This window comes from Aquila chrysaetos, chromosome Z, assembly GCF_900496995.4.
Source record: "Aquila chrysaetos chrysaetos chromosome Z, bAquChr1.4, whole genome shotgun sequence".
In the NCBI taxonomy this organism is placed as follows: domain Eukaryota; kingdom Metazoa; phylum Chordata; class Aves; order Accipitriformes; family Accipitridae; genus Aquila; species Aquila chrysaetos.
In genome coordinates this window covers 70873318-70885879 of record NC_044030.1, presented here as the reverse complement: position 1 = coordinate 70885879, position 12562 = coordinate 70873318, and the positions used below count along the sequence as shown (strand labels likewise).

The 12562-nt window shown below is 41.2% G+C and overlaps 1 protein-coding gene across 1 annotated transcript; it reads left to right on the top strand.

Moving 5' to 3' along the window:
• The first annotated feature begins 4705 nt into the window (after positions 1 to 4705).
• On the top strand, positions 4706 to 9641 carry MRPS30 (mitochondrial ribosomal protein S30). Its single transcript, XM_030005141.2, has 5 exons — positions 4706 to 5431; positions 5690 to 5835; positions 6919 to 7021; positions 7559 to 7735; positions 9176 to 9641. The coding sequence occupies exons 1-5, from the start codon at positions 4744 to 4746 to the stop codon at positions 9442 to 9444; spliced, it is 1383 nt and encodes a 460-aa protein (XP_029861001.1). The 5' UTR covers positions 4706 to 4743; the 3' UTR covers positions 9445 to 9641.
• The last annotated feature ends 2921 nt before the right edge of the window (positions 9642 to 12562 follow it).

Sequence of the window (12562 nt, the reverse complement as noted above, 5' to 3'; positions counted from 1 at the left end):
TCTTTTCAACAGTTAATATTGTGTCTATTGCAGTATGTGGAATTTTACATGGAGCATGCAGTCCCACTTCTGTTACCTAAGCTGGCAAATGCTGTAAATTGTACATAAAACAAAAAATCTGTAAACATAGAAATCTCATATGAAACAGGTGGGAATAAGATGACACCCTCTCTTTAGCCATTAAGTCAGCCAGAGATAGACACTGAAGTATGAATATGACACTGTCTTTTTCTCCAGTGAATACCCAATATCACACTTGCTCTGAAAAATAATGAACATTTAAACTTTTAAAATTACTTCTAAAGAGAGCTGGGCCAATAAGAGGGTGAAAAGACCTTCTGGAGCTATCTATTCCTTCCAGTTCTGAAATACCCCATACACTTTGGGTTAGTCTATTAACTTTGGCAATAAAAAGGCAAGTTCCATTACTAGTCAGACATTTAGGCAGACAGGAGAGGGTGAGGCAGAGTCCACACTAAAGTTCTTTGCTGGACCTAGCCCTGAGTCACAAACATAACATATGGCTAGGTAGGGAATTAAACCTTAACCGGTTAAATCTGGAGATATTCCTGTTTGGTTGAAATCTGGTTCTCATCCTCCAAGATGAGGACCAAGAAGAAGGGATATGCCTCGTCTAAAATCTGTCCCCAGATTAAGAGAGACATTGGCTGACTCTGTAGCTTCTGCAGAATTTTTAAAATAAAACTGAATTGGTTAGAAGAATAATTTGGAAGGCATGTTGTGTGCCTTGCACCATTAACCTAAGAGTAGAGTGTTGGTCCTCTCTTCAACATACTGAGAGGTACATTACAAAATGAAGAACCACTTTTATTTATTATGCAGGTGTACGATGTGATGTTTAGTACAATGGAGCTTCAGTCTTCCTCTGAGTTCTTGAGATACTATTACATGAGGAATACTTGGTATTCATTAGTAACTTTGTTTTTCACGCCTCTAGAGACTCTTTTCACTATGAACTTTCCAGAACTGATTTCTAACCTGTTTTCTGGTGTACCTTTGGACTGCCTTTCTAAGAGAATTGGAATGAAACATCATCAATTCTCAGCATGCCCTCAGATGTGCCAAGGGTCTGCCATCACTTCTCTATGACTACAGCATCTTTTGTTACTCGGCCTACAACAAAACCCATGTCTAGCTTGTGGCTCCCTTTTGAGGTTTCATAATTTGAAGGGCTTCAATCTCACCATTACCTCCTTTCTCTGCCTTCTAAAATAAGAGACAGATAAGGTGCGTGGTGCCACCACCAAGACACAGGTATGGAAGAAACAGTTTAGCAGGTGCGAGGGCTGAATCCTTTCCCAGTGGCTGGAGATCCAGCAGTGACTCCTATGGGACACAGAGCAATCCCACCATGGCCAGGCGAAGCAGACTCAGACCTCACACCTCCTTCTGAGCCTTGGATAAGATATGCCTTCATTATGTGATCCCTGTGATCCCATTTGGGCTGTGCCTGCACTTCTGGTGAGTGTTACTGAAGAATTGTGTGCACTTAAGCAGTTTCTACACTTTTATATAGGAAATACTGACCCTGCCCAGTAATTAATGTCTATGCAATCTCATCTCTGAGTGAGTGCATTTAATGTACTTTGTCTCAGAATTTCAGAGGCAGAGTAATTTCTATGTCATTCCTCCCCATAGAGTATGTTCAATAAGGTGAAGTGCACTAGTTTCTGAACTACTTTTGGGCTTCAAACTAACCCTCTCCAATGACCTTCATGTTGGAACTGAGATGCAGCGTTTTTTTCTAGTTTCAATTTTAGATTTATTTTGAGGCTATGGCATTTTCTTTAGCATTTGTATTGAACATTTTAGGCAGGGTATGAGTTTTCTAATCCAGGCTCTTTTTAAGCATTCATTTAACCAACACAAAGATGCTCTGGGTTTATAGATTTTGGATAATTTGGATATTGTGGATTATCTCAGTAAAGAAGGAAAATTGATCTTTTTTGAACTGTCAGTTTGCTTTTTCAAACCAAGACATCTATGGCTGGATAATACATTTTTACCAAAAGCTTATGATGGAACTGTCAGCAAAGCATGCCAGTACCTTTAACCAGACTGTCTATTGGCAACCAGACTGTCTATCTTTTATCCAAGTCCTTGCACCTCCTACATCAAGATGAATGATACTACAATGTACACCAAGCAAATAAAATTGAACTGTGACCAGAATATCAGTAGATAGTTCAGGGATTTTAAGTGTAGGTTAAAGCATACCACTGGTTCCTGACACCTCTTATCTAATGTTATAGTCAGTATCAGGCTGCAAGAAACATTTAAAGACTTTGAATAAAGTAGGGAAAATAAAAATGATCCTTTAAACATTCACTTACTTCATCACTTATATTCAGCTTCTGTATTGAACTTCTTGAGGGTTTAAAATATCCTATGCAAAAGGGTTCAAAATACCCTATGCAAAAGGGTTCACAGTGTTGTACAATCATAAGGCAGGCAATTCTGATTTGACAACATAATGAAAAAGGTTTTTAACAGTGGTAAAATGTTAGTAATCCTGGTGTATGTAATACAGTCTGAAATAATGAGTACAGTCTGGTCACATATCCCTGAGACAAATGCAAAACTGGAGGAAATGCAAGAAAGGGCTGTTAAGATGATCAAGGAAATGGAGACCTGTCTGTGTGAGAAGAGCTTGTTTAGTTTCTGTCAATGAGGACCAAGTGGCGATATGACTGGTCTCCATCAATATTTTAGAAGGCAAACATTGGAGAGGAAGCAAAGACAATTAAACTAAAGGACAATGTTGGCACAACAACAAGCAGGTATAAATTGACCATGAATACATTTAAGCATGAAATGAGAATAATATTCCTAACTACTAGAGGAAACAAATTTTGAAACAGGAGATGAGGCAGCAAAACGCCCAAGAACAGTAATGGTAATTTTCCATAACAGTTTGTGTAAGTTTATGACGTTGCTGGCTGTGAACACAAGGGCACATTTGGCCAGTGCCCTTTGTCAATCAAAGGAAAAACAGGCTTCCAGATGCACTGGGAGACTGTAGTATGTGGGATAAGGAAAAAGAGGGAGGTTGCTCCTTAAATAGTCAGTCATCTGATCTAAGGCCTTGTCCTTTCATCCTTCTGGTGAAGAGAGTGGCTGGATTCAAAATTAAACATCCAAAGTTTAAATACTCACTACTTAACTGTGTTGCAACTTAACATTTAAATCTGTCTTTTATACAATACCTTGTGAATCTTAACTAAAGGCCAGCTTTTGTTTACCTATGCATTAGCAGTATTTTAATCTCTATTTTACTTCCTCTTAAAGAAGACAATGGTTTTATATTCTATGTTCTTTGAAAATGTCAGCCCAAACACAGGGTTTCAAACTTCACCATGTATTCCAAAAATTGCTCCAAATACCATTGTAGCTCTGAACAACAATTCAGCAGAAAGCTAAGCTGAAGTTAATGAAAGGGAGCAGATTATCTGGGATGTATATAATGTGTCTCCTGTCCCAATTCCACTCATAATTTCCTCTCCCACCCCTGGTCAGTCTGAATGTTTCAGACAGTTCAGACAACACAGAAATGTCATGGAAATACAGAAAAAAAACTATCTCCCAAGAATACTGTGAGTGATCAAGTTTAAAAAAAAATGAAAGAAGAAAACTTTTAAGAATAATAAATAGTAAGCTTCATCTGTCCACCAAATACCCTCAACTTTTCCAAGTATCTCAAACATAAAAATGCACTCACTGTAGCACTTCTTGCAGTGTCAGTATGCCAGTTTTAGCTTATTTCCAGTTTCATAAACAAATGCAATAATAGATCATATTTTAGCAGAGTTGAATTTATTAAAGCCAGCTTAATAGGTTTTACAGTTTCCAGCAAGCTGTTAGTTTACACGCAGTGCTGTGGGTACCCACTACCCTGTAAAAATGAGTCTTTCCCACAGTATAACGGAGTTACGTTAACAGACGCATGCAATCAGGCTGCCTTGTGCTCCTCATGACCTGGGCCGAGTCATGCATGTTCAAATTTCCACATTTTTGTCAATAAATTATCTTGTCTTTCTGCTACAGTTCTTGGTTTGTACAAAATCCTTTGTCTTTAGTAGGGGTTCAGTACAGGAAAGGGCTCAATCTATTTTTTTTATTTTAGAGAGGATTTATGCCTGTCACTTAGACTGAGCAGGCGGTCTGTCAAACCAGCGGGGGCGGGTGTGTGTGTGTGTAATTATGTCCTGAAGACGAGCACGTAGAAAATTGGTTCAAAAATGCCGTCTTATCGAATGAAGCAGGTAAGGTTCAACACAACCATTCGGTTTAAGATCTGGGCCTCCCTCTGACGTGTGGACTGGTGCCGAGGAGCAGGGACAGGGACAGGGCCGGGCCGGGCTGCCCCTTCACGGAGCGGCGGCATCCGCAAAGCCGGGGAGCGCACGGCGACAGGAAGTCGTCGCGAGGCGCGCCACTTCCGGGCGGCATCCCGCTGTGCATCCTGGGAGCTGTAGTTCTCGTCCCCGCTGAGGAGGTGGGGCATCTGTGGCGCATGCGCAGAAGCTGCGCCGCGCTGCAGGGGAGAGCGGGGCCGTCCAGTCACACGATTCCCCCAGGGGCCCGCCCCTTTCTGTCCCGGCAGCACTCTCTCCCGGAGGAGCCTGCCGATTGGAAGGTTGGCTCGTTCACGTGGTTCCCAGTGACCAATCAGATTTTCCAGTTGCTGACGGCCGCCCTTCCGCTGCCTTGCTGCCCTGCGAAATGGCGGCGTCCAGGGGGTGGCGGCTGCTGTGGCAGGGCCGGTGCTGGTTCTCGCAGACGGAGTCCGCTGTCCCCCCGCAGCCTGTCGACTCGGTCTACCCGCCCGTAGTGGCTTCCGCCACGGCGAAGAGCAAAGCGGCCAAGCGGCGGCGCCTGGAGCATTTCCACCAGCGGGTGCACGCGGCGGCCTCGGTAGAGGAGAAGCTGCGGCTCTACGGGCAGCGGCAGCGGCCCAAGTACATGGTTTACCCGCAGACCTTCGCCCTCAACGCCGACCGCTGGTACCGGAGCTTCACCAAGACCGTCTTCGTGCCGGGGCTCCCCCCGAGAGCGGCGCCGGCAGCCGTGAAGGCCCCTGGAGTGGTGGCGCCGGAGGCCGCGAAGGCCCCGGAGCCCGCGGCGGCAGTGGCACCCGAGGCCGCCGAAGCCCCGGAGCCGGGAACGGCGGCACCGGCGGCTGCGAAAGCCCCAGAATCCGCGGCGGGAGCGGCGCCGTGCCTGGATATGGGCGAGCTGCGCTCGCTCGCCTGCGATGCCCTCCTGCAGGAGAGCTTCTACCAGAACAAGAAGCGGCCGTTCCTCTACCGCGATCAGGATCACACACCCGGCCCGTTCCTTACGCAGCTCGTCTCCACTCTCGCTGCTTCCCTGTGCGGTCGCAACCCACTGCTGGCTGCCTCCTCCCTTGGTGTGGAACGGGGGTGGGTGGGAGAGGGAAGTGGGAGCCTTTGGGTGGTGGGCCTGGTCTGTGAACACGGCAGGAGTGTCGCTGGTGTAGTGGAGTTGTTCAGATTGTCACTAGTAATTAATCTTGTCTCCATCGTCCCATGTGGTGTGAGTGGACTTTGATTTTTCTGTTTTACTGCAGCTACACAACAAGAATTGGGAGGGTTTTAAATGCAAAGGGGCGATCTCTATTTCTCTCTAATCCTCTCTTCTGTTTCAGATCTAAAACCTGAAGTTCACTATTACTGGCATCATGGTGAGGAAGTTGTTGTTCATGGACATCGAAAGGGTAGAGTTGATCCTGTGCGATTTCAGATAGATGATAAGCCACACCTCCAGATCCGTGTACCAAAGCAACTTCCAGAGGTGTGGATATTTTCAACAGCAAGTTAATCACGTGCATTTTCACTCATGTTTCTGACAGCCACTGAAACCATGCAATAGGTAGTATGTGGAGGACCTGCTTAATCAGGCATGTAGAACATTTGTGCAGTTTTCAAGTCTTAATGCCCGTACTACCTTGTTGTGGTAAATGCTTTGTAGATCTTGAGACACTCTTCTGAACTTCAGGTTGATCATCTTTGTGCTTTAGATAAAATGCATGTTGTTACACTTAATGAAATGGAGTTTTTAACTTATTTAATGCTTGTAAGTGGAGGCAAGAATAAGAAATGTGGTGTGAAACGTTCCGTCCTCAGTAGAGGATAAGATGAAGGAAACAGAGAAAAAAAGAATGGAGTAGGCGAGAGCACATACAATCTGAATGTGAGCTCTGTTACCTGTTGGTACTGCTTAACAGTTGTTTTCTTGAATGCTCAGTTTTGTGGAAGCTGATTCAATATTCTAATCTTTTTCTTCCAGGTTTATACAAAGGTAATTTTGTAGCCTCTGAAGGTTTCTGTTGACCAGTTTCCACCAAAACCAGAAAACTGTGCTCCACTTTCTGTAATGCTGAACATTTCTTGCTAACTTAGTTGTACAATTTGCTTAGGTTAGTACTGTCAGATGTTACAAACCTTGGCATTTTGGAAGAACTGTCTAGGCAATCAAAAATGTTACATAGTGCAAAACACTGAATACCTGTAAACTCACTCTGCTGGTTCAAGTTAGTTTATTGACTGCTGCTAGAAATGTTTTTGCTTGTTTTCTACAGAAGCAGATTCTGGTTTTGAAGATAGTACCGATTAGCAGCTTTGTTAGTCCCATTTCACACAATGTTTTTTGTGTATTGTGGAAAATTCAGACATCAATATAAGATACATGTACTAGCACTCATCACAAGACAAGAAATTGTGCTGCAAAAAATTAATTTCAGTTTAAAGTTATATATATGGTGTATGTAAGCTAGACTTGCACCTTCTGCTCTCTGACAAGAAAGTGGCATTTTATGTGAGGCCTGATGTCAGAAACATAACTTATGTCAATGGCTTTTCTTCTACTTCCTTCAAGATTGTACCGCTGGAGTCAGATCTTGGAGATGTTCCAGTTATTGATCACAAACCATCCAAACTGCCGTTGTTCAAAAAGCAGTATGAAAACAAGGTATTTATAGGTAAGATTTTCTAGTCATGAAATGTTAACTACTTTTTTTGCGTAAAAACCCAAAACAACAAAAAAACCCCCAACCCCAAAACGAACACCACCCCTCTGACCTTTCCTCTCCCATCAACAGAAAAAAAATCTGTATATTTTTATATATAACTATACTATGTAAATATATATAGTATTTAAATTTCTGTTGAGATTCCATGTCAGTTAGGCATGGGGGAGTAGCATCGTCCTATGCATATGGTACTCTGTGTCCAGATTCACTTGAAGGAGTTGGGTTGAATAGAAAATCGGCAGAAAACTGACTTTGAATTTTGATACATCTCCTCAGAGCCATTTTAGTATGTGAACTCTTGCCTTTTGGAGTTGGGCAAGGCCTCCAGTCCCACCCAGAAATGGAGGAATCTCAACATTTATACAGACCTACAATAGAAGTTTTAACCTTCTGTTGTTTGGAGTCTGATAGTAATGTTGTGCTTGTATGTGTAATTAAGAGTCAGTCAGAGAATGCTCTTAATTTTTTTATTTTTGGGGAACACAGGATCAAAGGTAGCAGATCCATGCTGTTACGGACACACCCAGTTTCATCTTATTCCTGATAAGCTAAACCGGAAGAGGTTTATAAGAGCAAATCTTGAGGATCAGATTGAAGTTGTTTATCGAGCTAATGGTATTGCAAGTCTCTTTGCCTGGACAGCAGCACAAGCAATGTATCAAGGTGAGAGAGTCGACAAATTCTTCCTCAGGATGAATGCCTGCTGTAAAGTTCTCTTAACATTTTGTCCCTGCCACCTTTTTCTCATGCTTTTTCTTCTGAAGACTATCCTTTAAGTGGGTCTTTGAAAATTTAATTGAACCAATGAATGAAGCAGACCTTGTGCAAGGGAGTTAGTTAAGACTTTTAGTACTTTCACTTAGGGAGAATTAATTATGCAGAAAAATACTTTTTCACATATAACACTAAGCCTGTGCAAAACCCTCAATCCTGCATTCACTTGCTCTCTCCACATTTGTTATGGGGAAAGGTGGTAGATACTGAACAGTTTTGGGTTTTTTGGGGGTTTTTTTGGTTTTTTTCTGAAACAACTATGTTGCTTAGCCCCTTGTTTCAGAAGTGTCCATTCTATGAAATTACAGTCAGTGAAAGCAAAATTTCAGCAGCCTTACTTTAGGATTTTATGCCCGTGTTTGTCTAAAAATCCCAGAAGACCTGGGTGGGTAGACAGATGAGATCAGTCTTTGCTTATTCATGTAAACATAACTGTTATCTTCTGTTACTAGAAGATATCTGGTTTGTAGTTTCACTTGTGAAACAACACGTGAAAGAAAATCCTTTGACTGTGGTGTGTATTGCTGGCTCTGCATCAAATTTTTTATGTAATGAAACGTTAGAAAGCTTGACTTGCTTTGTGAACATAAAACATTGAAGCCAAGTAAGTTTTGGCTTCAAAGCTGGTTACAGTTGTAAGCACATTATGAGTTATAAGGACAGCATGATTCAAATCTATAAAGTTTTTTCTTTGTTCTGTAACAGTTTCTAGCAGTGTTCATTGCACATGATACCAAATATCTTTTAAGAATATTACTGTGTGTGCTAGGACACATGCATAAATAGGTGAAGAAAATTTTTTAGAAACTGTTAATGCTCAGCAGGGCTTGTTTGAAGCATTAATACTTACTGATACAGCGTGCTTGGTGTTCTCTGGCTGGTTGCTATAGTCAGTTGTGCTCATGCATACACATGCATGCCTCTGTTATGAAACAAATGTTCACTGCCCTGTGAGAAGCGTGGAATTGCCAAAAGACATTTCCCCTCAGATCACTTGCATGACTTGGATGTGTTAGTAACTTACGTAATTTTGAAAAGTCACTTGGCTGATCAGTGCGGGGTTTGTATCAGTCAGCAATAGGAAACCGTGTACTAAATGCAAAAATGTCACTGTGTCCCTGATCTTGGAAATATCCTTAATTGGTGGTTGCATTTTAGTTAGTCTGTATGAAGAATGCTTGTGTTGCTAAAGCAGACAGCAATTTTTCCCCTGCTAAGTGGCTGCTGCAATTCCCAGTGTTGTTCTGTATTTCAGGATTGGGGTTTAGATGTGTGTGCTGATAGGAATTTCAAGTCCCGTGTAACTAGTGTTGTTTCTTTATTTTGTAGGATTCTGGAATGAAGCAGATGTAACCCGTCCTTTTGTATCGCAGGCAGTAGTGACTGATGGAAAATACTTTGCTTTCTTTTGTTACCAGCTAAATACTTTAGCACTAACTGTAGAAACTATTCAAAATAACCCTCGGAAGAATATCTGTTGGGGTACAGATAGTAAGCCATTGTATGATGTTGTGGAAAATGGTAGTGTGAAAGGCTTTAATGATGAAGTTCTGCTTCAGTTGGTTCATTTTCTGTTAAACAGACCAAAAGAGTTGTAAATCATTAAAAAATACAGTGTTCCTGTTTATGTGCCTGAACTTCATTGTAACTCCATGAAGTATGGGCTGGAATATGCCTTGTTTTTAGTAAAGTGTTTGTCTAGCAAACACTATATACATATTTTATGATATTTGGGCCTTATTTCTTTATGTTAAATGTATGACACTGTACACTGAAAAATAAATGTCTAGAATTACTTAATGTCTTTTGTGTATTTACTGTTAGAAGTGTATTGCACTAATTCAGAGTCATGTGAATACTTTCTTTTAGCAGATATGTAGCTCTCTGTTGAACTGTCAACAGCAAAGTATGAAATAATATGACCATCTGGTTATGTTGCTAGGTAACTGCTGTCTTGATGTTCAGGACCAGTGAAAAATTTCTGATTTTGTGCCTGAGAAGAAATTGATTGTCTTAAATGCTTACTCATTCTAAAGAGAAAGTGAGCTCAGAATAAAAAGTGTTTCTTAAAAGTGAATGGTTGGCAATTTAGTTACACAGTAAGGGAAATTTTTAGACAGTTATTGAGCAGTAGTATAAACATGATGAAACTTGCTTCCAAAGATTCTATTATGAATATGCGTACACATTTTTAAGCTGTCACTTCAGGAACAGAGAGACCTCTAAAATCCATTTGGAGTCTACAGTTTTCTCTTTAGCTTTGGACCTTGATTTCAGCTGTAGACATTGTGATGTTTTCATTGCTGATACTGGGATGTCTTACAGCCGATTTTAGTGGACCACAGCTGAGCACAAACCATGACTAGGATCTCTGATTAATAAGATACAAGATGTAAGGACTGTTTAGAAATATTTAGTTATCAACAAAGTATATCTGGGTTTGAGGTAATTAAACATGCCTAGAATTTTATGAAGTTCTGTACCCTGCAACTGACCTTTTTGGAATTTTCCAGGGCTCGTCTTAAGAGTCAAGTAGTTTGTTTTTAAAGAGAGACTACTGAATCATACATGACTGTTGTTGAAATACTTGCCTGTGCATTCTTCAGCCTGAGTTGGGGATCCTGCTTCCCATTGTAAACTGGCTTACAGAGTATTTTGCTAATGAAAGATGAGGTAGTTGTAGAGTCTTAGCTGATTGGTACTTTGCTATGTTGGAACAAACTATAGTTGCCACTTGCTCCACCAGCATAGGATGGTCTGGATAAGCAAGATGTGCATAAGTACTTGTTTCTTTTTAACAGAAGCAAAAAGTCTGAAAGCGCTCTTTTTGTCTTAATGATGCTTGAGTATTACTAGTTCTGATCACTGCTGATCCTTGGATTAAATGAATGTTCCATGTAGGAATAGAAGATAAACTGTTGGGTAGGCATGTTGATTATAGAGAATGACCTGTGACCTAGCTGAAAAGTGAGTGAGTGATAATTGTTTTCTGCTGTGGTAAAGGGATGATGCAAAATGAATGGAAGGATATTAAAAAAAAAACCAACAAAACAATTGGGTATTCTGACCCTGCAGACAATCTTAACAGTTGGTACAATATGGTATTACCTTCAGCTTGAAACTGTGAGTTGCATACAAGTAGTGGCTGTGGAAAGCTGACATGTAAAGTCAAATAAACTCCTGCTCCCAGGGTAAAAAAACACTCATTTTTCTGTGATTCAGCCCTTGTCTATCCTGAGGATTCAGCTGTAGTAAAGCAAGTTCAAAGAAGGACTTTTTTTCCTTTGTGCAGCTTTACTAGTGACTGAAATACCACTGTAGATGTGTAACCTGGTAGAAGACCTTAGTGCGGGAGTGAGGGAGGGAGGAAGGAAGGAAGGAAGGCTTAGCATGAGATGGCTATTTTGTAAGTGCAAAGTACCAACTTCAGCTTTCTGCAGCTGTCTCGAAAGGCAAGGGGATACCCTGGAAAAGCAGTGGGTGGTACTGTTTTACCTTCTACTAAGGAAAAAGTGTAATGGGCATTGTTCTGCTTTTTTGTTACTGACTGGCAAAGTTGAGACATCATAATGTATGCAGTTTTCTACAGCAATCTTTCATCTTGTACTCATCTGTTCAGGGTGTTTAATGCTGCATTACAACGATAAAGTCAAAAGAAATATTTTTTTTTAATTAAAAGACTGTATAGCTATTAAATGTTTGAAAGTAGAAAGCTTAGAAGCTGCAGCATTCCTGTTCTTGGGCTTTGCTCAGCAGAAACCTCTCATGATTCTACTCCTTTAAGTCTCATGGGAGCATCATTCTTCAGTATTCTATTTTGTTGTGTCTGCTGTTTAAAAGAAACAAAGGCGATTCAAAGAATACAGGATGGAAGATTCCAAGTTTGGATCCTTTTTCCTGTATTAATTTCTGCTTAGGCCTATTGGAGAATATCACAAGGGAACATAAGGGGGAATCTGAAAATAAGACTTGGTTTTACTTAATGAGGCAAGTATTTTCTCTAGTACTGAACTATTTTGCTTAAAACTTGTATCACCTTCAAGTGAATGACTGATCCATGAAATTCTGTGTATACTGTTGTTTCAGATTATGAGACTGCAAGTAGTGACTTGGAATGGAACTGCCTAAGCAGCCTTTCCCAAAATGAAAGCAGAAAGGAGGAGATGGGAACACTCTGAAACTTTATTATATCTATATAGGGTCATGTTGCACCAAGTTGTTGGGGTAGGTAGGTCTGTTTTGTTTCAGACAGGAGAAATAGCTTCAACATTTATAGTGTCTGCTTGGTCATGGAGAATTCTCTCCTAACATCTCTTCTATACTCAGGTTGTCTGTCATTGGAGAAGACACCTGCTCCTTTTGTCTCAGAAGCAGATGGTTTCCTTGTTCTGGAGCTCCACTGAGGGGGTTTTTCCTGAGGCAAGAGCAATTCTTCAAGGTGAGAGAGTCTACTGACAACTTGGCCTACTGGGTCTGTAGAGACCACACATACTGGCAGTGTATCTCTGATGGAAGCAATGAAAGCGGCTTTCCGGTGCATCTTAGGATAAAATGCACTGTCCTCAACCAGTAGTATAACCGAAGTGCACCAGAGTAGGAGACCTGGGAAGTTTGCTTTGAGTTAGCACGAAGTCTCATCTGGTACAAAAGAATAATGTCCTGTGGTTCAAAACTGAGTCTAATAAACATAGCCCCTAGAAAGCTTGCAGAAGAGGT

Coding starts and splice junctions, on each gene's coding strand:
- MRPS30 (XM_030005141.2), top strand. CDS start 4,744: ATGGCGGCGTCCAGGGGGTGGCGGCTGCTGTGGCAGGGCCGGTGCTGG. Junction 5,432..5,689: donor GCTGGCTGCCTCCTCCCTTG/GTGTGGAACGGG, acceptor CTTCTGTTTCAG/ATCTAAAACCTGAAGTTCAC. Junction 7,736..9,175: donor AGCACAAGCAATGTATCAAG/GTGAGAGAGTCG, acceptor TTTATTTTGTAG/GATTCTGGAATGAAGCAGAT.